General features: G+C 42.7%; 1 protein-coding gene and 1 long non-coding RNA gene across 4 annotated transcripts in view; one reads left to right on the top strand and one right to left on the bottom strand.

Annotated features, from left to right (window-relative positions):
• Positions 1–311: 311 nt before the first annotated feature.
• Positions 312–26,099, top strand: LOC144683835 (uncharacterized). The gene is made up of 3 exons (XR_013577341.1): positions 312–506; positions 17,945–18,204; positions 26,014–26,099. It is a non-coding gene; the product is annotated as an uncharacterized LOC144683835 (long non-coding RNA).
• Positions 15,011–26,629, bottom strand: part of LOC144683833 (2-Hydroxyacid oxidase 2-like) — a 40,779-nt gene continuing 29,160 nt past the window's right edge. The window contains exons 5-8 of one of the 3 annotated variants that reach the window (XM_078547315.1): positions 26,070–26,291; positions 24,142–24,300; positions 15,296–15,365; positions 15,011–15,185 (exon numbers count right to left, since the gene is read on the bottom strand). In XM_078547315.1, coding sequence (XP_078403441.1) covers positions 15,130–15,185; positions 15,296–15,365; positions 24,142–24,300; positions 26,070–26,291 — 507 coding nt within the window. In that variant the 3' untranslated portion in view covers positions 15,011–15,129. The remainder of the gene's footprint in view (positions 15,186–15,295; positions 15,366–24,141; positions 24,301–26,069; positions 26,292–26,629) is intronic. The other 2 variants (XM_078547314.1, XM_078547316.1) reach the window with 2 other exon arrangements.

Consider the following 26,629-nt stretch of genomic DNA (forward strand, 5'->3'; position numbering starts at 1 on the left):
GTTCTTGAATAGGTTGTCAATCTAACTGATAATGACTCATGCTTTTTGATTCCACATCCTTAGAGACCCGAGCTGCTAATTTGTATATTTCTTCATTTTTCCCTCTCTGTGCTTCTGTGCCTCACTGCAACTGCAGTCCAATTGAGTGTGCTTGGGACTTCAGTGCTATATCTTTAAACAATAGTATTTTCATCAGTTCTGGAAGTGTAATTGATTCAGTCGCTGTCATTCAACGCTCTCTTGCAGTGTGAAAAGACTGTATTCAATGGAATGTGATGAATTAGTGAGAATACTGGCCATACAGAGGAAACATGTCCCTGTCAGTTCGCTTTAATACAACATATGCCCATCAGCATTTTTTGAGTTATTAACATTCAGGTTTAATTTATTCAATGAGTTGACTGAGTGAGTAAATATTTTTGAAATATGAGTTCATACAGAGATGTATTTGATATGAGAAGCACTTGCATGAATTTTAAAACCCAGAGGAAATGACATTTGACACAGTAAGTAATTTAACAGGGCGGTGCTCAGGGTTCAGCAGTTGCTCTATAAATATTGCTGTCACTTTCCCTTTTAATCAGAAATGACTGTTCACACTTGTTGCAAATGTGTTGAAGAAGATAACCTAAGATGTAAAAGGAAAAGTGTCAGGGTGAATTTCTGCACTATTTTGGTCTGCACATTCCAGTGTTACAATATTAAACATTAAAGGAAATTGTGACTGTTATATTACATAAAGCATCTTTTTCACAAGAGCATAAAAAAACATTTAGAGGCACCTATATACTTGCATTTTCTGTTTTTACCTCACAAAACTGTTACACACGACAGGGAATTTTGATTGGTTCAAGTGGCCACTATTTGTTAAGCTGAACTTGCTGATTGGCTCAAATGCCCTCGTGTCAAAATATGAACCAATCAAAGATCAGTTTTGTTCACTCGGCAGCCTAAAAGAAAATGCTGTGAAGCAGAAATGAGTAACAGCTCCTGTCAACAAGTTGAGATCGTGTACCTACAGCATTCCATGGAGCTTAAATTATTAAATAAAATTTCTTGTGCTAAATGTGTTGTTTGGGGTAATGTTTATTTTAGTTTCACTGAGGAGAGACTGATGTTAGTGTACGGATCAGAGAAAGTTGATGTTGACTCTGAGATAAGACAGTAAGGCCAGAGTCAGTCAGGCCTGGAGCATAACAAATGACTTTCTGCTCCTCGTTGCAGACTCCACACTGGGAAGATGAGCCTCCCCTACACTAGCAAGGGCACATTCAACAAGAGCCACGAGTTCATTTCAAGAAGTAAGACAGAAAGGGGCAAAAAAACTTTTATAATCAGGATAGAAACTGTTTAACAGAATAGAGAATAAACATGCTTGCAATTTAAGTAAATAGGGCAAATCCATCATGGGAGGTCAAGTTGAAAAAAAAGTAAATATTTCACAATGTAAATAATTGGAAATTGATGGTTTGGGGGGAGGAAGAACAAAGTTACTTGTGTTTAAACACATTTTATAAAGTGGTAGGGAAATTAAGGATAGAAAGAGGAAAGTATTTTCATTTACATAATCCCTCTCCTGTTCTCAGGATGTCAGAAAACACTATGGTACCAATTAATTATCAGTAAATAGCATACCTGCACGCATTTGAGGCCTACATTGTTCAGTCAGTAATGTGTGAATAGTCCTATCTCATTTTAATATACAGGTACCGTGTCTCAAATCCGGATATCCGAAAACCGGCAATGTCCGGGGAAAAAAGAACATTTTTTTAAGCTACCATGCATTAATTTTTATTAGACGAGTAAAATAACATACTCGGCTTGTTGGATTAGGTGCTGCATTGGTGCAGTGGCGTGCTGACTAGTTATCAGCTTTGTCCACCTATCTTTTCCCAGGCTCCAAGTGGTCCTTGAACCAACCTGGCCTGAAAACTGGCAAGATCGAAATTGCGGCACGGACAAAGTCCCGAGGTTGCTGGTTTTGAGACACTCTATCTGTGTAGCTTTAGTCAATTTGATTTATTAAAGTCTTCCTGCCCCTACCCTGAACACTACAGTAATGCAAACTGAGCCTTTGGATTGGCTGCTGACTCCTCCTTTACTTGAGAACATTGTTGGAACTCTGAAGGCATTTTTCCTTTTGAATAGCTGTAGTGAATTTTTTGGCAATACAGTAGCAGTAATTTCTTGCCCGTTGCTAGGAATGAACACCCCCACACCCACACATTCAGGCCTCTCTTTCAATGACCTGTTGCTTCTGCAATATTTTGAAAGGGGGACAGAGATCTTGTAACCAGGAGGATAAGTAAAGCACAGGGCAGGAGTGACTGAGGCCATCAATGTGACAACAACCACTTGCTAGTAGTGGTTCCAAATGGTGAAAAGTTTAACAGAAAGGGCAAATTATGAAACCTTAATCTGCTTCATCTGTTGTCACAATGTAGTGATGGGCATTGGTTATCATTTGAATAAATTGTCCTCAAAAACATAGAAATACTAAGCAAACAGTGTTTATGTTCACAAATCCCCTCATTCTCCAATAGATTTCACAAGTTTGCAGCCCTATATAATTCCCACAACCTACCAGTGATGGGAAACAAAAACAGAATTACCTGGAAAAACTCAGCAGGTCTGGCAGCATTGGTGGAGAAGAAAAGAGCTGACGTTTCGAGTCCAACATGACCCTTCAACAGTTCTGTTGAAGGGTCATGTTGGACTCGAAACGTCAGCTCTTTTCTTCTCCACCGATGCTGCCAGACCTGCTGAGTTTTTCCAGGTAATTCTGTTTTTGTTTTGGATTTCCAGCATCCGCAGTAGCTTTTAGCTTTTTGTTTTTAACTACCAGTGATGGGATCTGACTTGACAGTGCTACCAGAATCATAAGTTTGATCATTCACCACCTTTCCCTCAATTCCAGGGTTAATACTGAAGGGTGGACAGAGAGCATGTGATCCCAAATGTTTGACTGGAAGGGATATGCCGGACAGAAACAGAGCTGAAAAGTCCCAAAAATGTTGGCACTTATTTACAGACTCATTCCCACTGTCGCTGTGGCCATTGCAATCTGTCTCTGGTCTATTGCTGGATGGTTGGAGCACTTGGGTCAAGTGATGGCCCATTTAAATTGCAGATTGAGGCCCTATGATGCAAGTGCAACCTGTCTTCATGATTGGTGTCACTCAGTCTCTGAAGGTGCTTCATTTTAATCATAAATACAAAGCAATGGAGCTGAAGAAAAAAAAACTTTTTGAGAAATCTGCAGCTCTGAAGGAAGCCATTTAGCCTAAACGCAAGGTCATCGATAGACCATAATCCATTTCAATGGTGAAACATGCTCAAGGGGCTGAATTCCCTACTCATGTTCTTAATGTTCCTATGATGCTGTCTGAGATTGATGTTATTAGTTTGGGAGAAGTTTGGGACCTCTCCAAATGCCTTGGCCAGGATTTTCAGTTGCCCGTGGGGACCGGAACAGGAGCAGGCGTGCTTTGAAAATAATGCTCCCGGATGGCATGCCTGTGTTCTGACACCTCTGGGGCATGTTGGAATTTTCAAAGTGAGGACAAGATGGGCGAGTTGGAAACCCTTCTCGCCTCTAATTAATGGCCTGTTAAGCTCCTTGAGGAGCTGAGTAGTTAACAGGCCTGGGAGGTCAAGAAAGCGATTTTCAATTTGTAAATTGTTGGACTTGAACAGTTTGGTGCACAGCTGTTGGGTTCAATGGCAGGCAGAAATTAAGGAGTTCTTTACGCTGAAAAAGTTGGGATCTGAGAGATCATGCTCCAGATCAGGTGCATCAACTTTCATTTGGCTGTTTGACCACTGTTGCATGTGCATGGTGAGGCTGCTAGCCCTTCCTCTCTTCTGCAAGGCAGTGGCAAGCCCCATCATGGCTGCCATCTGCCTTTTCTTCTCATGCTCTGCAGGCAGCTTCCACCTCCTGGTCACACTCGATGGCCCTAATTGGGCGGGATTGGGATCTGGAAATTATCTGGGCATCGGGATCCCAATTTCCAATTGAAAATCAAGCCTCCTTGTAAGGAATTCAGGTTAGTTCTTTGAGGGACATAAAGGACATATTTCCCGGGGTATTTCAGGAATTCCCCACACATGTCCTTGATGTGATGGTTGGCGGGTTGAAGAAGCTGCTGACATCCTGTCCCAAATTTCTGGCAGCAAAAATATGGAACAAATCCCTGACATAGGTATTGCCAAAGTTTAGCTACCAGCAGCTGATCTACCCCCCTGCCATTGGCCTGGTTTGAAATTTCAGGCTATAATGTTTGAGAGACAGGTACCGCTCATCCACTTTTCCTTTTCCCAAATTTGGTCAAATCTGATGCTGAAGATGTGGGCAGGGTTCTCAATGAGTAGTTCGCCTCCGTCTTCACTAACGAAAGGGATGATGCCGATATTCTAGTTAACGAGGAGGAGCATTAAGTATTAGATACAATAAGCATAATGAGTGAGAGAGGATATACTGGAGGGACTGACGTCCTTAAAGGTGGATAAATCACCAGAGCCAGATGGATTGTATCCCAGGCTGTTAAAGGAAGCCAGGGAGGAAATGCTCTGAGGATCATTTTCCAGTCCTCTCTTGATATAGGCAAGGTACTAGAGGATTGAAGGTCTGTGAATGTTGTACCATTATTTTAAAAGAGGTGCATGGGATAGGCCAAATAATTACAGGCTGGTCAGTCTGACTCCAGTGGTGGGTAAATTATTAGAATAAATTCTGAGATCCAGGATAAACTGACACTTAGAAAGGAATGGATTAATCAGGGATAGTCAGCATGGTTTTGTTAGGGGAAGGTCATGTCTTACTAATTTATTCAAATTTTTAAAGAAAGTAACAAGGAGGATTGATGAGGGTTGTGCAGTGGATGTTGTCTACATGGATTTTAGTAAGGCATTTGACAAGACCCCACATGGCAAATTGGTCAGAAAAGTAAAGGCCCATGGGATACAGAGGAATGTGGCGAGTTGGATCCAAAATTGGGTCAGTGACAGGAAACAAAAGGGTATTGGTAAATGAATGTTTTTGCGAATGGAAAATGGTTTCCAGTGACATTCCACAGGGCTCAGTGTTGGGGTCCTTGCTGTTTGTCGTATATATTAATGATTTGGACTTAAATATGGGTGGCATGATTGGGAAATTTGCAGATGGCACAAAAATTGGCCATGTAGTTGATACTGAAGAGGATAGCTGTTCTCTCCAGAATGATATCAATGGTTTGGTTGAGTGGGCGGAAAAGTGGCAGATGGAATTCATTCCAGAGAAGTGTGAGGTAATGCATTTGGGGTGGGCATACAAAGTTAGGGAATATACAATAAATAGGAGGATATTGGGAGTGGTAGAGGAAGTGAAACACCTTGGAATGCATGTCCACAGGTCCCTGAAGGTGGCAGGACAGGTAGATAAGGTGGTAAAGAAAGCATATGGAATGCTTTCTTTATTGGATGAGGCATAGAATACAAAAACAGGGATATAATGATGGAATTGTACAAAATGCTGGTTAGGCCACAGCTGGAATTTTGTGTACAGTTCTGGTCGCAGCATTACAGGAAGGACATAAAAGCTCTGGAGAGAATACAGAGGAGATGTTCAAGAATGTTACCAGGGCTTGAAAATTGCAGCTATGAGGAAAGATTGGATAGGCTAGGGCTGTTTTCCTTAGAACTGAGGAGGCTGAGGGATGACCTGATTGAGGTGTACAAGATTGTGAGGGGCCTAGATAGGGTAGACAGGGTGCCCTGTTTCCCCTAGTGGAGAGGTCAGTTACCAGAGGGCACAGATTTAAGGTGTTTCATAGAAAGATTAGAGGGTACATGAGGAAAAACTTCACCCAGAGGGTGATGGGTGTTTGGAATTCATTGCCTGGTTTGGTGGTGGAGGCAGGAACCTTCAACTCATTTAAAAGGCACCTGGAACTGCACCTAAAGTGCTGTAACCTGCGAGGCTATGGACCGGGCGCTGGAAGGTGGGATTAGAATGGGCAGCTAGTTTTTTATTTTTTATACTTAAGTCGGTGCAGATCTACATGGGCTGAATGGCCTCTTTCGGTACCTTTTCTGTGGTTCTAAATCAAACAAGGCAAACCAAATAGAAATAAGAAGAAAGACTAAAATCCAAGTTTAAAAACAACAAAATTACTTCCAGAATAGTGGAGTGATTGCGATACAGAAATACTGCCATGCCAAGTCTTTATAGCATATTTGTAGAATGCATGAAAGAGAGGAAAAAATTGCACCTACAAAGTGCTTTTCACAGGCCTAGGACACTCTAAATCACTTTACAATCAACAAAGAACTTTTGAAATGTGGTCACTTTTACGGGAAATGCATCAACCAATTTGCGTATGGCAAACTCTCACAAACAGCAATGAAATAAATTTTGTTTTTATATCTTCTGTGAGCACTCAGGGAGTTTGAAAAGAAAATCTATATTTATAAAGCATTGTTCATGGCCCCAGGACATCCAAAAAGTGACCTGCAGCCAATAATGTGTAGTTACAATCGTAAGGGAAGAATAGCAGTTACTGCTCACACCTAGGTCCCACAAACAACAATGAGATGAATGACCAGATAATCGATTTTTATTGAAGTTGAAAAGAGGAAAAATATTGGCTAGGGCAACAGGAAAACTCCTCTAATCTTCTTGGAATAATGCCAGGGGATCTTTTACATCCACCGGAGAGGGCAGACAGAGTCTCAGTTTGATACTAAATGTATACTCTTAGTTAACAATTTCATTAATATTTAACAAGGAGAATGTTTAGTTATGGAAATATCTATAAAAGAGAACTGTGTGGTTCTGTTACCAGGTTATAATCTATGTATATTTATTAAAATACCATGCTACTACAAAATAATGCAGAATTTGGTTTTTGAAGAATTGTAAAATGATGCATTGTTCCTCATTGTTTCAGGATGTGAAGTGAACACACCCAGTTCTTATTGGATGCAGTAACAATAACAGAAAACTTTACAGCAGGCTACGGGGAATGGGGCAAGCATTAGAGGAGCTCTGTTCTGTTGTCAAAATCCGGAACAGACCACAATAACTGTGAGATCATATGGTCATAAGGAAACAGGAAAGATAAAAATAGGACAGAACTACATTTGCAGAGAGCTGAGTAAGTTATAATGGAAGTTTAAAAAAAATACTGAAAGGGAATTCGACTATTTTTCTCCCCTTCACTAGAATTGAGTGCATGTTTTCTTCGGTTATATGACATGTTGCAAACAGAGCAGGTTTACATAGCAACAAATTTTGTTAGCATTGGGCATTTGGGATTGACAACATCAGAGTTTCAACCATTACATTTTGGTTTCAGATGTATCACTTCTTGCATCACCTGTAACAAGGGCCTGGATTTTATGGGGGGCCGCAGTCCCCTAGCCCCCAGCTATAAATAGTTAGGGAGAGCCCACCCACAATCCCCCGATGGCTGCCCCGCAACAATTTAACACTGGGAGCAGTGTTACTTGCTTTAAAGTGAGACTTCTGCCCCTTTGTCAGGAGAAAGTCCCACCTTAGAGAGCTGTTGGCCAATTGCCAGGAATGGTGGCCACTCCTGAGTCTACCGGCTGTCCCCCCACGCTGAGGAGCCCAGGTAAGTCTGGAGTTCAGTGTCTGAGCTGTAATAGCACCTTCTTGTGGCCTTTTGGATATGTAAGTATATAAAAATCAAACCGAAATAAACCAGTTCTGTTGAGTACTTGACTTACATGTGCATGCAGTTTCTTTTGTCCTGCAAAGATATCACATCAGCGAGGGGGCTCAGGAGGTCAAGTTCAAGAGGCCAGGGGGAGGGTTAAAGGAGGTGATAACTAGCGGATGTGGATGGGGGTGGAGAGGGAGGGGTGGGGGGGTGGGGGTTGCCTCCAATGGGCACAGGACTCACAAAGAAGGTCCCCCATTCTTGTCTGACACCAGCTCGCGCAGCTAAAGCTGCTGGGTTTTCCACATGGCAGGGGCCTCCCACGCTGTGGAAAAATTACTGGCAGGGGATGATGCCCTTAAGTGACCAGTAACTGACTAGTTAAGGGCCTCAATAGGTTCAAAGGGGGTGTGGGGCGGACCACCCAATGCCTCCTCCCCTCTCACCTGTAAAATTTCAGACGAGCAGGCAGTTAGGCAGCAGGAAGGCCATTCGGTGGGATTTATTGCCCCCCTCGCCTTCAAACCTGTCAACAGAGGGATGAAAAATCCTGCCCAGGTTTGCGTAAGTCACAGGTAACAAAGCTAATTGGGCAGGGCTCCAAAACTGAAAATGATTGTGCCGAACTATCTTTTTCAGGCATAATTAAAAATAGATTTGATGATACGTTCAGAATCAGTTCTGCAAATCTATGAATAATTAACTAAACAAAACTTAAAGTTGTGCCATTGACTCACAAACGGCTACTTACTGCACGGATGAAAGCAGTTTTATACAATGGTAGAATCTGGACGACTGGGAAAAATGTTTTGTGAGCAAACAGAAGATAGGAATTCCCCCGGACCCCCATTTCTTAAAATGGTAGGTGGGGAAAGTGGACGGTTAAGAATTGTAATAAAAAGTTAAATAGCACCATCTTGTGGGATAAAGATGACAATTCTGGTTTTGACATATTGACCTCTGACAGGAAGAGAGAGCATGCGTGTTACAGAACCTTTATGTTTCACTTGTTTAAACTTCACGAAGGCCGCATGCCTCTCAGTTTCTGTAATTTCCTCCAGTGCTATGACCACCTGGAACATTCTACACCACTGGTTCTGGACTCTATTGCACCTCCTCCTCCCTTTGCCCATCATTAAAGCCTGCAAGTCAGCCCTCATACATTTCCTCATGCATACGAACATACGGGTTAGGAGCAGGAATAGGCAACTTTGCATCTCGAGCCTGCTCTGCCATTCAATAAGATCATGGCAGATCTGATTGTAACCTCAACTCCACATTCCTGCCTACCCACGATAACCTTTCACCCCCTTGTTAATCAAGAATCTATCTAGCTGTACCTTAAAATTACTCAAAGACTCTGCTTCCACTTTTGAGGAAAGGAGTTCCAAAGACTCACGACCCTTTGAGAGAAAAAATTTCTCCTCATCTCTGTCTTAAATGAGTGACACCTTATTTTTAAACAGTGACCCCTAGTTCTAGATTCTCCCACAAGAGGAAATCCTCACCACATCTTCCCTGTCAAGACACGTCAGGATCTTAAAGGTTTCAATTAAGCCAATTCTTACTCTTCTAAATTCCAGTGGAATAACCTGTCCAACCTTTCCTCATAAGACAGTCCGCCCATTCCTGTTATTAGTCTAGTAAACCTCCCCTGAACTGCTTCTAACGTGTTTACATCTTTCCTTAAATAAGGAGACCAATACCGTACACAATACTCTTGAATGTGGCCTCACCAGTGCCCTGTATAACTGAAGCATAACCTCCCTACTTTTGTAATCAATAAATGATAACATTCTATTAGCTTTCCAAATTACTTGCTTTACCTGAATACTAGCCTTTGTGATTCATGCACTAGGACACCCAGATCCCTCTGAATCTCAGAGCTCTGCAATCTCTCATCATTTAGATAATATGCTTCTTTTTATTCTTCCTGCCAAATGGACAATTTCACATTTTCTGACATTATACTCCATTTGCCAGATCTTTGCCCACTCATGAAACCCATCTATGTCTTTTTGTAGCCTCCTTATGTCCTCTTAACAATTTACTTTCCTATCTATCTTTTGTGTCTTCAGCAAATTTAGCAACCCTACCTTCGATCCCTTGATCCAAGTCATTTATATAAATTGTAAAAAGTTGAGGCCCCAGCACCAAACCCTGTGGCACACCATTTGTCACATCCTGCCAACCACAAAAAGACTCATTTATGCCAACTCTCTCCTTCCTGTTAGCTAGCCAATCTTCTATCCATGCCAATATGTTACCCCCTATACCATGAGCTTTTATTTTCTGCAATAACCTTTGATGTGGCACTTTATCAAATGTCTTCTGGAAATCTAAATACAGTACATCCACCCCTTTATCCACAGCACACCTGACTCCTTCAAAGAACTCCAATAAACTGGTTCAACATGCTTTCCCCTTCACAAAGCCAAGTTGACTCTGCCTGATTACCTTACATTTATCTAAGTGCCCTGCGATAACTTCTTTAAAATAGCTTCTAAAATTTTCCCTATTATAGATGTTAGGCTAACTGGCCTGTAGCTTCCTGCCTTCTGTCTCTCTCCCTTTTTGAATAAACGAGTTACATTTGCTATTTTCCAATCTAATGGAACCTTCCCCGAATCTAGCAAATTTTGGAAAATTAAACCCAATGCTTCAACTATCTCACTAGCCGCTTCTTTCAAAACCTTAGGGTGAAGCCCATCTGGGCCTGGGGATTTGTCAGCCCGCAGCCCCAACAACTTGCTCAATACCACTTCCCTGTGAATGTAATTTTCCCAAGTTCTTCCCTCCCTTCCATTTCCTGATTTACAGCTATTTCCGGGATCTTACTTGTGTCCTCCATAGTGAAGACAGAAGAAAATACCTGTTTAATTCATCTGCCATCTCCCTACTTTCCATTATCAATTCCCCAGATGCACTTTCTATAGGACCAATGCTCACTTTGTTAACTCTTTTCTTATTTAAATATCTATAGAAACTCTTACTATCCATCTTTATATTACTAGCTAGCTTTCTCTTGCACTCTAATTTCCCCCCCCTCATTAATCATTTTGTCATTCATTGCTGTTCTTTATATTCTTTCCAATCTTCTGACCTGCCACCCGTCTTTGCGTAATTATATGCTTTTCATACTGCCTTTAACTTTTTTAGTTGATCAAGAATGGTGGGCTCTCCCATTGGAATTTTTCTTTCTCATTGAAATGTATCTATTCTGTATATTCTGAAATATCCCTTTAAATGTCTGCCACTGAACTTCTATTGATATATCCCTTAACCTCATTTTCCAGTTCACTTTAGCTAGCTCTGCTTTCATGCCCTCGTAATTGCCCTTATTTAAGTTTAAAACACTAGTGTTGGATGCACTCATTTCTCCCTCAAGATTAATGCAAAATTTAATCATATTACGATTGCTGCTACCTAGGGGTGTCTTCACTATGACCTTATCAATTAATCCTGTCTTGTTGCTCAATACCAGGTCCAGTATAGCCTACTCTCAGGTTGGCTCCAGAATGTGCTGTTCTAAGAAACTAGCCCAAAAACATTCTATGAACTCCTCGTCTATGCTACCTTTTTCCATCTGATTTTTTGAGTATATATGTAGATTAAAATTCCCTTTGATTATTGTGGTACCTTTCTGACAAGCTCCCATTATCTCTTCTTTTGTACTCTGTCCTACCATGTAGTTAGAATTAGGGGGCCTGTACACCACTCCCACAAGTGACTTCTTGCCTTTATCATTTCCCATCTCAACCCAAACCGTTTCTACATCCTGGTTCCCTTAACGTAGGTCATCCCTCTAGAACATGCTAATTCCATCATTAATTAACAGAGCCACTCCTCCATCTTTTCCTAACTTCTTGTTCTTCCTAAATGTCACATACCCTTCAATATTCAGGCTCCAATCTATGTCATCCTGTAGCCCTGTCACTGTAATGACTATCAGATCATATTTATTTCTATTTGCGCTATTAGTTCATCAAATGCTACGTGCACTTAGATACAGAGCCTTTAGTTTTGTCCTTTTATTATTTTTGTAGCATCTAGCCTTAGCCGCTGATTTACTCATAGATTTGTACTCCCTCTACCTTCCTGTCATGGTCTGTTTATCATTTCCTACATTAATATCTGTCTCTCTTGCCTTATCCCCACTCTTTTGTTTACCACGTCTTCCCAAATTTGTTCCCTTGCCCCCACTATTTAGTTTAAAACTCTCTTTACTTCCCTAGTTGTGAGGCTCACGAGGACACCAGCCCCAGCACAGTTCAAGTGTAGGCCGTCCCAACAGTACAGATCCCACTTTCCCCAATACTGGTGCCTGTGCCCCAAGAACCGGAACCCACTTCTCCCACACCAGCATTTGAACCACGCATTCATTTCTCTAATCTTATTTGTCCTATGGCAATCTGCATGTGGCTCAGGTAGTAATCCAGAAATTATTACCTTTGAGGTTCTGCTTCTTAATTTGGTGCCTAGCTCCTCATACTGACTATGCAGAGCCTGCTTCCTCATCCTGACTATGTCGTTGGTACCTACATGGACCACAACCGCTGAATCCTCCCTCTCCCACTGCAAGTACCTCTCCAGCCCTGAGCAGATGTCCTGAACCTTGGCGCTGGAAAAGCAACAAAGCTGTCTGCACTCTCGCTCTTTGCTACAGAGAACAGTGTCAATCCTGCTCACGATACTGTCCCCTAATCCAATGCATTTCTTTGTGCTCCTCCCACTTGAATTCCTGTACCATGGTGCCATGGTCAGTCAGCTCATCCACTCTGCAGCTCCCCACTCTCATCCAAACAAGCTGAAAGAACCTCAAACCTGTTGGACAATTGCAGAGGCTGACGGTCCTGCACTGCTGTCCTCTGGGTCCCCGTGTCTGCCATAGCTACAGTCACGCCCCCCCTGTCCCTGACCATCTTCCAGATCAACATGGCTAAAAGATCACATACTAATGGGTGTGACCATTTCCTGGTACAAAGCATCCAGCTAACTTTCCCCCTCTCTGATGTGTCGTAGTGTCCGCAGCTCAGCCTCCAGCTCAATAACTCTGAGCTGAAGCTCCTCAAGCTGCAGACACTTACTGCAGACCTGTTTGCCCTGGATCACAATGGTATCCAGGAGCTCCCACATGCTGCAGCCATGACAAATCAACAGTCCTGCCACACTTATGTGCTTTAATTAATTACTTAATTATTTTTTTCAATTACTTATTTTCTTTTATATATTTATTAATCTTTTTACAAATTCCTGTACTATTTTAAACCTTAGGAATAGAATAGACCTTGACCATTTACCAGATACTCACCAAACAGCTAGCTTCTTCCCCTCTGCTTCTTCACCTCCCTCTTCATCTTAAAGACCCACTTTAAACACGCATTTCTTTGCCCAAGTCTTTGGTCATCCTCTCAACATCTTTGTTGGCTCAGTATCTATTTCCCCCTTTTGCCTCTGTGATCTACTGTTCTTTCTACACTGAAAGCACTGTATGTGGTTGTTTGTTGTTTTGTTTCTCCTTGTTTAGAGTACAGGCCTACAACAAAGGATGTGTCTGTGCTAGGGAAATGTCTGGCCTATACAGATGTCTTCCAACCTCATATTCGTGCCATCTCCAAGGCCTCTGTAAAGTTGCCTGAATTGGCCCCCGTCACAGCTCATCTTCTGCTGAGACCCTCATTCATGACTTCATTGCTTCTAGACTTGACTATTCCAATGCACTCCTGTCTGGTCGCCCACATTCCACCCTTCGTAAATTTGAGGTCATCCAAATCTCTGCTGCCCATGTCTTAACTCATAGCAAGTCCCGTTCCTATCACTCCTGTACTCGCTGATCTACACTGGCTCCTGGTCAAGCAATGTCTTGATATTAAAATTCTCATCCTTGTTACCAAATCTCTCCATAGCCTCACCCCTGCCTATCAATCTCTTCCAATCCCACAACCCTCCAAAATATCTATGCTCCAGTAATTCTGGCCTCTTGTAAATTCTCAATTTTAATTGATCCACCATTGTGGCCATGTCTTCAGCTGCCGAGGTTCTAAGCTCTAGTATTCCCTCCCTAAATCTCTCTGACTCTCTGCTTTCCTCCTTTAAGACCCTCCTTAAAAACTACCTCTTCGACCAAGCTTTTGGTCATCTTACCTATTTCCTCATGTGGCTCATTTTATAATGCTCCTGTGAAGCCCCTTGGGATGTTTCATTATGTTAAAATTGCTATATAAATATATGTATAAAAGTGGGTGGCTTTAGATCAGTCAGTTGGACCACAGCTGGCATTTGACAGGTGGGGATAGTTAGGAAAATTGGGAAAATACCTTCACCAAATTTTGACAAATTGAGATTCAGGATAAACTTTTTCTGCCAGTCTGTGATTTCAGAAAATGCAATTGCCAAATACCAACAAAATTTTTTTTGTTTTCATTTACATATATTTTTTGAGCAGTGCTGCAGTTCATTTTGATTCGTTTATTGCACTTTCTAACCTCTCCAATTTGTTCCTGGTTACTTATTACATTTGCACACATGGAGGAAATTTCAGATTAAAATCATCTTGGCTAAAAAGGGATGTTTATTTTGTTTATTTACTAATTTTTCCAACATTTTCTGTCCTATTATTAGACAAACATATGTTTGACAACTGTGGGAATATTCATCAGAAAATAGATAATCAGAGCAAACTGAGTTGTGAAAGAATGTGTTGATTTGACATAGTGTCACTATGATTTTTAAGCATCTCTAAAAGAACCATATTCTGCTAGAGATAAAGGGCCCAAAATTCAATGGCCCTGTTCCACTGCCAGAAGAACAGCCACTTTCTCAAATCCTCAGAATGGGATCATTTTAATAGTCAGGCAGCCTGAGCTTGAAGAGGAGCAACAGAGGCGTTAGCCCTGAAGACTCGAAGATCAGAGTCATGTGTGCTCTGAAATGGAGATGGAGAGGTTTTTAGAGGGCTAACAAACTAGATGGTGTTACTTTTCCTGAACCAAAGGAGGAGGTAAAGGGCAGAATTTCAGGATCAGCCTGGAATGGCCGTTGAATCTGACCCCAAAGCAGACTGCATAATGGGGAGGGCAGGCAGCCTGCTCTTGCCCCAGGTCAAGATGATAAATAGGACAAGAAACTGATGGATCAAGATTCCACCCTAAATTCCTTCACTTCCCCCATTCTGTGCATCCTTCATCCCAACCCTCCAGGAATTAGAGGTCAAAAGGATCCAGTTCTAAGGATAGAATGAACAATTCAAATGCCCTGTCCTTTGAACAAATAGTCAATGTCTGCCTGTTTGTTGACATCAGCTGAGCAATTAACAGAGCAAAGAGTATAAATGAGAGATTCTAAAATACAAAAATACATTTTAATCAATGAAATACCCCAATCAATGCAGTTAATCACTTTGTTCAAACCATGGAATGCATTCATTTTCAAATTTTTGTTTGTGATCAATGATGCTCATCCACTTCTAAAGCTTCGCAAACTGCACCAGTGTCCTGTCAATCTCAGAGAGGGTCTTGTATCCTGCAATAGAAAACAATTTGTAAGTGAGTTAAGAACAAGCTGTATAGTGCACGCCTTAGTATTTCTTAATTATGTTCATCTCGCAAAGTGAGTGCATTTAGATTTCATACCAGATAGAGCTAGTGCTGTATGAAGCTCGGTTTTTAAAATCTGAAGTATGCTTTTAACTCCTTCTTCACCCTGTTGTCAAAATGTAAGAAACTGTTAGCTTTCAAAATACCCTTTCATTTATTGAACAGTCCTAGTTGTCTCGGGCTTTGGGAAGGTGCAGTATGGGACCCATGGATGGTGTTACTTTTCCTGAACCAAAGGAGAAGGTAAAGGGCAGAATTTCAGGATCAGCCTGGAATGGCCGTTGAATATGACCCCAAAGCAGACTGCATAATGGGGAGGGCAAGCAGCCTGCTCTTGCCCCAGGTCAAGATGATAAATAGGACAGGAACCTGACGACAGACGGCAACCAAATTTAGGAAAGACTCTTGTGGTTCAGGAAGACATCTCCCCCCTCAGTTTTTTTTATATATGTATTGGCTTGAAGTTGGGTTTAAAATGGAAACATCTATATACAGTTTTCAAAATCGTGTAACATTATAATCGGCTTTAATTAATTTTTCTTTCTGCTTTAGAAATAATTTGTTTTAAACAATGCTTATTTCAGGGTTACGGCTTGTGGAGCTTGCTAATTAAGTGATCAAGGTGAATTAGTATACATAACTGAAGGATCATCGCGGGCAGGATGGCGGAAAATCCCGGCCAGGGTCAGTAAAATCCTGGCTCAGTGTTTTTATCTCAAAGGATTCATGCAGCTGCTGTCGACTTCTCCAGCGATCTCTTCAGTGATCAATGATTTCAACAAAAATATTCCCATCCCTCCTGCCAACCACAAGCCACAGCAGAAATACATAGAACATTAAATAGAAGGAGGTTAAAAGATCAATTGCAGTTCTTCACAGAGATGTTATCCTCAGAGGTCTGCATGCATCAAGCATGAAATGGCTGCTGGGTGCGGTGTTGATCTCTTGCCAAAGAGCCAGGACATAAGTGACAGAGTAGCCAGTAGAGCTCCGGCCAGCATTTTTCTGCTTCTGCCCACAGCCTAAGATGTGGCACTCAAATTACCAAGCTTCAGAAGACTGAAAGACTGAATTAATTAACCTTGCATGGATTCAAATAAAAGGCCCTATGCTCTCCAAGCTGACTAAGCTTTCCATCTTGCTGTGGCTCCCTGACAGGATGTCTGTGGTGTGGTTTACATCGGAGCGCTAACATATTGCACCACGACAATGCAGGGTTGCAAAATAATAAGGGAATTGCATTGAAAGTGAAAAGAAGGGAACCCTTCCTTAGACCACTCCCACACTGCCATGAGAGATTTGTGGACATAGTAGCACGGTAAATATGGCCATGAGGATGGAATTACCCCATTAGATGGGTCAGCCAATTGCAGATAAAAAAATGGATTAACTTATCAAAGATCAGTGTAAATTCAATCATTTGGTGAACATATTTAGTGTTGATTATATAACTATATTAATCAGTTGTTAATTAATGTCAGATAGCATGAGTGAGACAATTTCACTTCTTGCATAATCAATTCTTGTCTCTCATGACTATCTTTTAAACCATATCGACACACATTCACAAATCTGTCATCAAATATTCAATGATAGTGGCCTTTGCTCCTTGTGTTAAGTATGCTCAGGTCAGATGATTTGAGAAGGGTCTGGACCATTTGGAATAAGTCAAAGGTTCCATCTTTTCCAGACAAAGCAGAACCAGGTAGGGCTGATAGCCCACCCAGCTACTGCTGGACTGCATGCAGAAGGCCCTGAAGCTAGTGGCCATTGCTGCGTCTGGGCATGAGGGCTAGGTTTGTGGTGGGGAAATGCTGGGCCTATTTACTAACATGAACATAGAAGTACAGATGCAATACACTCTGACTGAATAACACCTATGCCCACAAAGGGCAATTCTGCTGTTTGAAAGAGCACATTTGGAGAATGTTTTGGAAAAGTGGGAATAAAAGTGGGATGAAATACTCCATCAAGACCAGAAGGGAGAGCAGGTTCATTATGCCTTTTTTGTCTTGAAAGTTGGTATTTAAACTATCCAATGTCGGAATTTACAATAGTGCTGACACATTGACAAATAATCCACCCCACAATAGGGGATTATCCAAATAGTCCAGTGCACATTGAAGTTTGTACAAGATACATACTGCAGTTGTTATCTGACAGTCTGAAAACAGCCTCATGAGACTGGATTTTATATACCTTGACGATGGGTGGGAGTCTGTTCCGGAAGTCGGTGGCTCGCCAACTCCCGGCTTTAGAAAATGCCAGATACTACATGAATCAACCAATTAATGGCCACTGGCTGGGTTGCTGGCCAACAATGTTAGAGGATGGTGGGCGTGGTGCTGAATACACCAATGAAAGCTGGACGTCAGGGCACTGAGGTGGGAGGCTGTGACCCGCAAGGAAGTCACGGCCGCTCATTTAAAGGGACAACTGGCATAGACCTGTGTCAGGTGCATCAGGGATCGTCATTTGCTGAGAGTAAATTTCTGTTGGTGATTATAAAACTTTGCAAGAGGTGAGTGATTTAAAAAAAAATTACGGCTACTAAAACTGTTGAGAAGCTCTCAGGACCTTGGGCACGGAATATTTTGGAATGTAGCTGAACAAAACTCTTATTAAAATGAACTGTGTATGGAGATATGGAGCATCAGGCTTCTAATTCTCTGTGTCTCTCCACAGATGGCCGAGAGAAGGGAGTCAGGTGATGGGGAAGGGAAAAGGTACAAAATGGCCTCAAAGTTCGAGGACAATTCCCTGAGAGCCCTCCTCCAGACTGTAAGTGACCGGCAGAAAGTCCTCATGCCTGCTGACAGAAAGAGGAGATCTCCCAGCCTGACCAAAGCAGCCTGGATGGAGCTTGCAGCGGAGGTAAGAAGCTTTGGGGTCATCCAGGGAACCTGGATTCCAGTGCCCCCAGCCTACAAGAAATGCAAGGGTGAGTGTGTCACCATTATGAATATGTGAATGCATGGAAGGTTTAGTGAAGACCCCATTATGGGATTGTCTTGTGTGCTCCCCAAAGGTGTGAGGCAACATGATGCACAAAAGTGACTCTACACCGCACCAGGACCTATGAAGGGGTTTTGGAGGGGGAATGAGGGGGAAAGAAGTGTGAAAAGGCTCACCGGTTAGTGTGCGCAAGTCATTGTACAAATTTTGCAGCCTTTAGAGTTGTCATAGGCCATACGTGGGAAGGAATAATTGTTCAGGATAGTAAAAAGCATTAAAATGTGACACTTTAATTGCAGGAGTAGAGGGCAAGAGGGTGCACAATGCCAGGGAGAGAAGCAAGACCAGAGGTGGTGTGCCAAACCTGGACACCCTAACATCCTAGCAGAGGAGGTGCTTGAGTTGGTGATGAATGAGTGGAGCCAGTCCATTGGAGGATGTGAGATAGGAGGAATATGGCCCTGGGATGATGAGAATGCAAGGGGTATTAATTACAATTGGAAAAAAGATCTGTTAAGAAGGCTGGGGAGGGGAGGGTGCACAATGCCTGGTATGCTTGGTGTCCTCAGCTCAGCCACCTACAGCTGCTTCATCAATGACCTTCTGTCCATCATGAGGTCAGAAGTGAGGATGTTCGCTGATGATTGCACAATGTTCAGCACCATTCATGACTCCTCAGATACTGAAGCAGTCCATGTCCAAATGCAGCAAGACCTGGACAATATCCAGGCTTGGACTGACAAGTGGCAAGTAACATCCACGCCACACAAGTGCCAGGCAATGACCATCTCCAATAAGAGAGAGTCCAACCATCACCCCTTGACATTCAATGGCTTTACCATTGCTGAATCCCCCACTATCAACATCCTGGGAGTTACCATTGACCAGAAACTGAACTGAACTAGCCTTATAAATACTGTGGCTACAAGAGCTGGTCAGAGGCTAGGAACCCTGTGACGAGTAATTCACCTTCTGACTCCCCAGAACCTGTCCACCGTCTACAAAGCACAAGTTAAGAGTGTGATGAATAATTTCCACTTGTCTGGATGAGTGCACCTCCAACAACACTTAAGCAGCTTGACATCATCCAGGGCAAAGCAGCCCGCTTGATTGGCACCCAATCCAGAAATGTTCACTCCCTCCTCCACTGGTGCACAGTGGCAGCATTGCGTACCATCTACAAGATGCACTGTAGCACCTCACCGAAGCTCCTTAGACAGCACCTCCTATACCCATGACTGCTACCATCCAGAAGGACAAGGGCAGCAGACATGTGGGAACACCACCACCTGGAAGTTCCCCTCCAAACCACTCACCATCCTGACTTGGAAATATATTGCTGTTCCCTCACTATCGCTGGGTCAAAATCCTGGAACTCTCTCCCTTACAGCACTGTGGGTGTGCCTACAACACATGGACTGCAGCGGTTCAAGTAGGCAGCTCACTATCACCTTCTGAAAGGCATTTAGGGATGGGCAATAAATGCTGGCCTAGCCAGCGACGCCCATGTCCCATGATTGCACCGGGGTGTAAAGAGTAACTGCATGTTGCAGGTTGTAAAATGCAAGCAATGAATAACACTTCACAATGCTTGCAGTGATGCCAATGAGGAAGTTTGTCTTTGCATAGTCACCTCAAAAGTAGAACATAGCCTTAACCTTCCCTATTTTTGCTTCCTGCATAGATGCACCATCAACTGCTGCTGAAGCAAGGTCCGAGCGTCATGCATTGACCCCTGAGGAGGAAGAGGAAGCCTCAGAGGGTGCAACATCACATCCTTCCTCTGCACCTAGCACTAGCGCAGATACACACACCTCGATGAGTATGCTTGCCTCAGAACTAAGGGAACCACAAACCAATGAAGGCACATCACTGTCGCAAATGCAGCTGCTGGACACTGAGATAGTGCAGTCTTCTGGCAGTTGGAGTGCTGGAGGTGACCAAGATTCTGAGCCCCAGTCAGGTGACGAGCCTCTGGAGTCATCCATAAGGTGGCAGATGCTGGACATCCCATGCAAGGTCCGTGGAGATGTGCCAGCATTACTAGAGGGGTCACTTGTTCTGGTATGGACTTTGGAGGAGCCTTTCCAGGCCACGAGTGGTGGGATCACTTATTCTACAGAATATACTGCTTCCTCCATTGACAGACTGGTGACTCTCATGGAGGGCCAAACCCAGTAGATTACTGAAACAATCGTGGGTACGCATTCTAACCTGCACTCCATAGCCTTGCCTCTGAGCTCAGTGGCCCAGAGCCAGAGAAATACGGGTTGAGGAGCCTAGAGTCACATTCAGCTCCTGATCCCACTCAGGAAGCAGGCAGGGCCAGGTAGACCTCATGACAGAGGGTGAGCAGCAGCTGACTCCATCTCGGGGCACTTCGCAGGGCGCAGCCATTGTCAATTGATGGTCCTTTTACCACTGGGGACCCCACCATGCCGGGGCCTTCACAACATCAGGCATTAGAGGATGGCTGCCGAAGTCATCACAGACAAGGGGCCATGCGGGTCAGCAGCCTGTCTCCGCTGCGGCTCGCAGCAAGGGTTGGGGAGCACCATACCACAGCACCCGGAAAGGATTCAAGAAGACCCCACACTAGTCATGCTTGGGTGCACATGGTGAAGTTATGATTTGTATTATTTAAACATGTTAATGAGTTTCTGTGTACATAAATGATTTATTGTTTCAACATCTTCCAGAAGATCACTGGTTCATTGTTGTATGAGGAGAGATTGGGCCGACTAGGCCTGTATTGACTGGAGTTTAGAAGAATGAGAGGGGATCTCATTGAAATGTCTAAAATTCTGACAGGGATGGACAGACTGGATGCAGGGATGATGTTTCCTCTGGCTGGGGAGGTCTAGAACAAGGGGTCATAAACTCAAGATACGGGGAGGCTACTTAGGACTGAGATGAGGAGAAACTTCTTCATTCAGAGGGTGGTGAACCTATGGAATTCTCTGCCACAGAAGGCTGTGGAGGCCAAGTCACTGAATATATTTAAGAAGGAAATAGATATATTTCTGGACTCTAAAGGCGTCAAGGGGTATGAGGAGAGGGCAGGAGTATGGTGTTGAGATAGAGAATCAGCCATGGTCATATTGAATGGCGGAGCAGGCTTAAAGGGCCAAATGACCTACTTCTGCTCCTATTTTCTATGTTTCCATGCTTCTATTCAATGTGTGTAAGAGTGCCTGGAGATGAATTCTAATGATGGTGCTGATTGAACACGTAATAATGTGCATCCGAATGAATGACGTGGTTTGGATGTTTGAATGTATCCAGGATGATCATCTGATTTTCTTCTGATGAAAGAGAAGCAGGAAACACTGGGCCAGATGATAACATATTTGGGCAGACTCAACTATCGGAATCTTCTCCAGATTAGAGCCTTATAGTCTCATGCCCATCAAGACGCTCCCTGGCAGGGCCATGCACATCTCTAACACCACATTAGAGAAGCAGTTACACTCCGCAGCTCATCCTCTGAAAGAGGATCCCCTCTCTGTAGTGCCAGGTTGTGGAGCGCACAACGAACGATGACTATGAGGGACACTCACAACGGAGCCTACTGGAGATATCCACCAGATTGGCTGAGGCATCTGCGTCTTATTTTGAGCAGGCCAATGGCCTGCTCAATGATGGACCTGGTCACATCATGGCTCCTATTTTATCTGCACCCATTTTCAGTCCTAGGATCTCTAACGGGTGTCATGAGCCACTTCTTCAGAGGTACCCTTTGTCATCCAGCAGCCATCCTTCCAATGCATCCGGTCCACAAAGCATTCCTGACAGCTGGGAGTGCCTGAGGATGTAAGAGTCATGGCTGCTCACCAGGTACCATGCAGACACCTGCAGGATGCACTGCTGGTGGCTGCAGACTATGTAGACATTGATTAAGTGGTAAACATCTTTGTTAATAAAGGCCCTTGGCTGCCTTGCTGGTGCCTTAATGGCGACATGGGTGCAATGGCACCTTGCATCCTTGGAAAACCAGCCATGGCCGCAAAGCCTCTGGCTCCTTCCATCTGACTAATGTTGTCAGTATTGAAGGAAATGAATTGCTTGGCTCGGTGAAACATGGCATCTGTAAAGACCTTAATACAGTAGTGTGCTGCACGTTAGGCTATGCAATTCGTGTCTCCACTGGTGGCCTGAAATGACCCTGATTCGAAGACGTTTAATGCCACTGTGACTTTCAGTTCCTCAGGCATCAGGTTGCCACCCACACAATTGGATCAATCTCAGAGACTAGAATGTCACACAGAGATGTCACAGTGGCTCATGGAAGACAAAGTCTCTGCAGGCACTACCTTTCTGTCATTTGTAGATATGTCATACAGACCCTATACGCATGATTGGCAGGGTATGGCCTTCGTCCATGTCTCTGTGCCTGCTGCAGCCTGTTCTCAGCAGTCCCTCGCTCCTCATCAATTTGTCCTCCATCCTCCACTTCATGTGGCTTCTGCCCCTGTTCAGCTGGCCTCCTTCCTCTCCTTCCCCTCCTCACTGGAGGAGGTATCTCCAAGAGAATACACTATGCCCATGTTGAACTCAGTACCAATGCTACAGTGATGTTAGAGTACAGTGTCAACAATTTTGCAGACACTATACCGAGTAATACCCCTGATAACTAAAGGGTTATGCACATCAAAGCTTTGCCAGGGAAATGCCTGTCAGCAGCCTCACCTGCCAAAGTCAGGCATAGACCCACCTGCAGCCTTAATATCTGCCCTTTCCAGTATCAAAGAAAAAATTGAGGTTCCTACCTGCTATATTTCATGTGCAGGCACCATATTATAGCTTCAGGACATATACTTGCAGTCGGTTGGACTGCTAACAAGCTTTAATAAGCATTAATTAGAAAATTCAAAATGGCGGGCATGCTGCTGATTTTGGAGCTTGCCCGCCCACAATATAATTGCTATCTGGTGTGATGCCTTTGGGATCGTGATCCGACATCATCATGCCAGATATTATGCTTCCACGCGACGACAACAGTCCCGTTTCCCATGGAGTGTTGAATGGGATAAATTGTTTTTAATTTAGATTCATTCAATCGACCTATCAGGATACATAGGATGTTAATTTGAGATCATTTAAACAAATACACCTCAGTATATTCTGCAGTGAAGTACATCATTGAGCAAGTTAATTTGAAGCCTGTTAAATATTTATAGACAACCATCCTGAATTACTGATATCAAGGCTCAGCATCAGATTCGAAAATGTCCAAAAAGAATCAATTAGTGTAGCATCATAGTGCATCATTCTCATTATAGGCATTTTGCAAATATTGCATAAATGTCTCTCACATAAATATATTATTACAATTGTTATGTGATGGGAAAGATTGAAACCAAAGTGTATTGAATTATCAATTGATTGGTTATTGAGTAAATATTTAGCATTTATTGCTTATTGAATTTAAATATACATAAGTTATTTCTATTTCCTAATGTTCAGCTGAAATTTGGGAGGTTTATAGCGATGCTAAAAAGAACTATGACTATACCAATCCAGGCTTTAACTCCACAGAATCACAAAACCATCAGATGCAGGACAAATCGGTTCCTGAACTCATTTGTGCCCTTCTCTATAAGAAAGTTTAACAGGAGCTTGATAAATGGATGAGAATATGTATTCAGGTTGGGACTTACTGACTGATTATTTTAATTGGAATAGTTTTTAATACATATTTAATTAAAGTTAGAACTCTGTGATAGAGTAATTTTCTTTCTTTTATTATTATTATCCATTTATATGTATTTTTTTTAACGAACGAGCAATGTGCCCAAAATGAATTTCCATTTGAATTTCCATATGGATAGTAAAGTGAAATTAAATGGAAGTTGAAGTGAATTATTCCATAATAAAGAAAATTGAAAGTAATAAGCGACAGAAATAAAAAGAACTTGAGAGTTTACCTTATAGGCTAATCCCCAAATCACTGGACGACCAATGAAAACACAGTTCGCTCCAAGTGCTAATGCTTTCAGGACGTCAGTTCCTTTTCGAATTCCTCCATCTACATAGACTTCAACACGGCCTCTCACAGCTTCAACAATCTCTGGCAGCACTTCTATCTGCAATGGGGCAGCACACCTACTTAAGGATCAAATAAACACTTTTACAAGCACACAGCTAATTACAGGGAGCAAAGAATGCCATGTATTGTTTGATTTTTTTCATGTGTCATATTGACCATTTCACAAAGTTGGAATTAATTTTCATTGCCAAGTTAAGTCAAAATTTACCATTTTTTGTTGCGCAAGTGCTTGAAATATAAAATTTCTTGCCAACAGTCTGACCTTTGTAATTTATATATACAAACACATGCCAATATATGCAACAAACACATAGGGCAGAATTTTCTCTTTGGCATCCCCCGCATGTCGACGTGTAAAATGACGCGTGGTGACGTTGGACACGCGTCCCGATGTCACCGCGCATCATTCCGATCTTTCATTCAGCGGGCGTGCACCGGAGTCGGCTGCGCACTCGCTGAACTATCAAAGGCCTGTTAAGGCCATTAATGAACCAATTGAGGCAATTGACAGGGCTGCCTGTCCAACCTTAAGGTTAGCGGGCAGGCAAAGAGCCCAAACGGCCTTCGTGTTTTGCATGAAACCTCAGCCACGGGTGGGATGAGGTTTCATGAAGGTTTTAATAAATAAATAAAATTTTGACAATTGATAAACATGTCCCAGCTCATGTGACACTGTCTGAATACTTTTATTCTTTTTTTCAAACATTCAGTTTGATCTTAATCTCCCTGGGGCAGCTCTGTGCCTCAGGGAGATTTCTGCGCTCTTGCGAAAGAGCGCAGGCCCTGACTCTCCCTCCTCCCCCCGCCCGCGCAGGTAGTGGAGCGCTACCGGGCCTTAATTGGCCCGCCCACGTAAAATGGCGGCGCGCAGCCGATCGCGGGCGACAGTCGGCTTTACATCCTCCCACGCCCGCTCCCGACCGGCCCACCCGACAGAGAGAAAATTCTCCCCATAATCAAGACAGACAGGAAAAGACTCACTGGCCTGTCCAGCCTGTCCCACATAACTGCAATGTCTTATGTATCACAATATACAATCTCCATCCCACCTGACTGCCATGTGATGGAGTGGTGTAAAAAAACAGATCAAACCTAGGCTAAAAGAATCAGAAAAAAAGTCTGGAAAACTATCCTCTAACTTTTTTCAATAATCGAAACTGGTCTAGAAAAATACTATGGCCCTTATTAATGATAAACTGCATTTATTAATATTATCTCTGCCTAGCCAGAAACAAGTCCAGATCTTGCTTGAAAGAATAAAGAGGATTGGCTTGACTGACCTTGTGAACAGTTTTCTTAGCTCAATTCAAGGTCAGGTATTTGGGAAAGTACACAAGCACATTTTAAAAAATTAATTTATAGAATTTGGCATTGCTATCAAGGCCAACATTTATTGTTATATTTATATTGTTATTTATTGTTCATCCCTAATTTCTCCTAAGAAGGTGGTGGTGAGCCACCTTCTTGAGCTGCTACAGTCCATGTGGTGTAGGTACACCCACAGTGCTGTTAGGGAGGGAGTTCCAGGATTTTGGCCAAGCGGCAATGAAGGAACAGCAGCATATTTCCAGGACAGGATGGTTTGTGCTTTGGAAAGGGAAAATAAACAATCAGTTCATTTTTTCTAAAGCCCCCGCTTTGTTACTTAAGCTGAAGCCTTAGCTCACTTTAATAATTTCAGGACCCTAATATTTCAATAACAGAGTCATTCCTACCCATGATTGAGGCCATCTTTTCCATATTTCAGGAGGTGTAAAGATAGAAGGAAATAAGTGGATTCTGAAAGCAGCATGTTTATAAACTTACAGTTGCCTGTACTCCATCTAGCTGTCTGCCTCCATGATTGGACACAATGATTCCTTGGACGCCGTGCCTTACTGCAAGCTCAGCATCCTCCTTAGTCAGGATGCCCTTCAGAATGATCGGAAGATCAGTCAGGGACCGTAGCCATTGGATATCCTTCCAGTTTACCGATGGGTCCAAGACATCATTGTAAAGAGGAACATTGTCATGACGATCTTTGTCTTTCTGCGCCACAAAATTATGTGAGGAATGTGCTATTTATGTATGAAAATATATTTGCTTGTCTTTGATATTCTGTGAAAAAGATGGTGCAAAGGCCACTACATCAAAATATTGTGATCAAAAATGTAAAGTGAATGTGGGCGGATAGAGTTAGTATTTTTGAAAATCTAAAATATGTTAATTATCTGTTACTATATACAATTATCGGTGCATATTTATATTGTTAATGTCTATAACAAAAAAATTATATTGATATATCCATTCAATCCATTATCCCCCATTTCAGTACTGAGTTGTTGCAAGATTACAACAATCTCTCAGGTTTCCTTGGAAACAGTTAA

Source organism: Cetorhinus maximus, chromosome 8 (assembly GCF_964194155.1).
Source record: "Cetorhinus maximus chromosome 8, sCetMax3.hap1.1, whole genome shotgun sequence".
Lineage (NCBI taxonomy): Eukaryota > Metazoa > Chordata > Chondrichthyes > Lamniformes > Cetorhinidae > Cetorhinus > Cetorhinus maximus.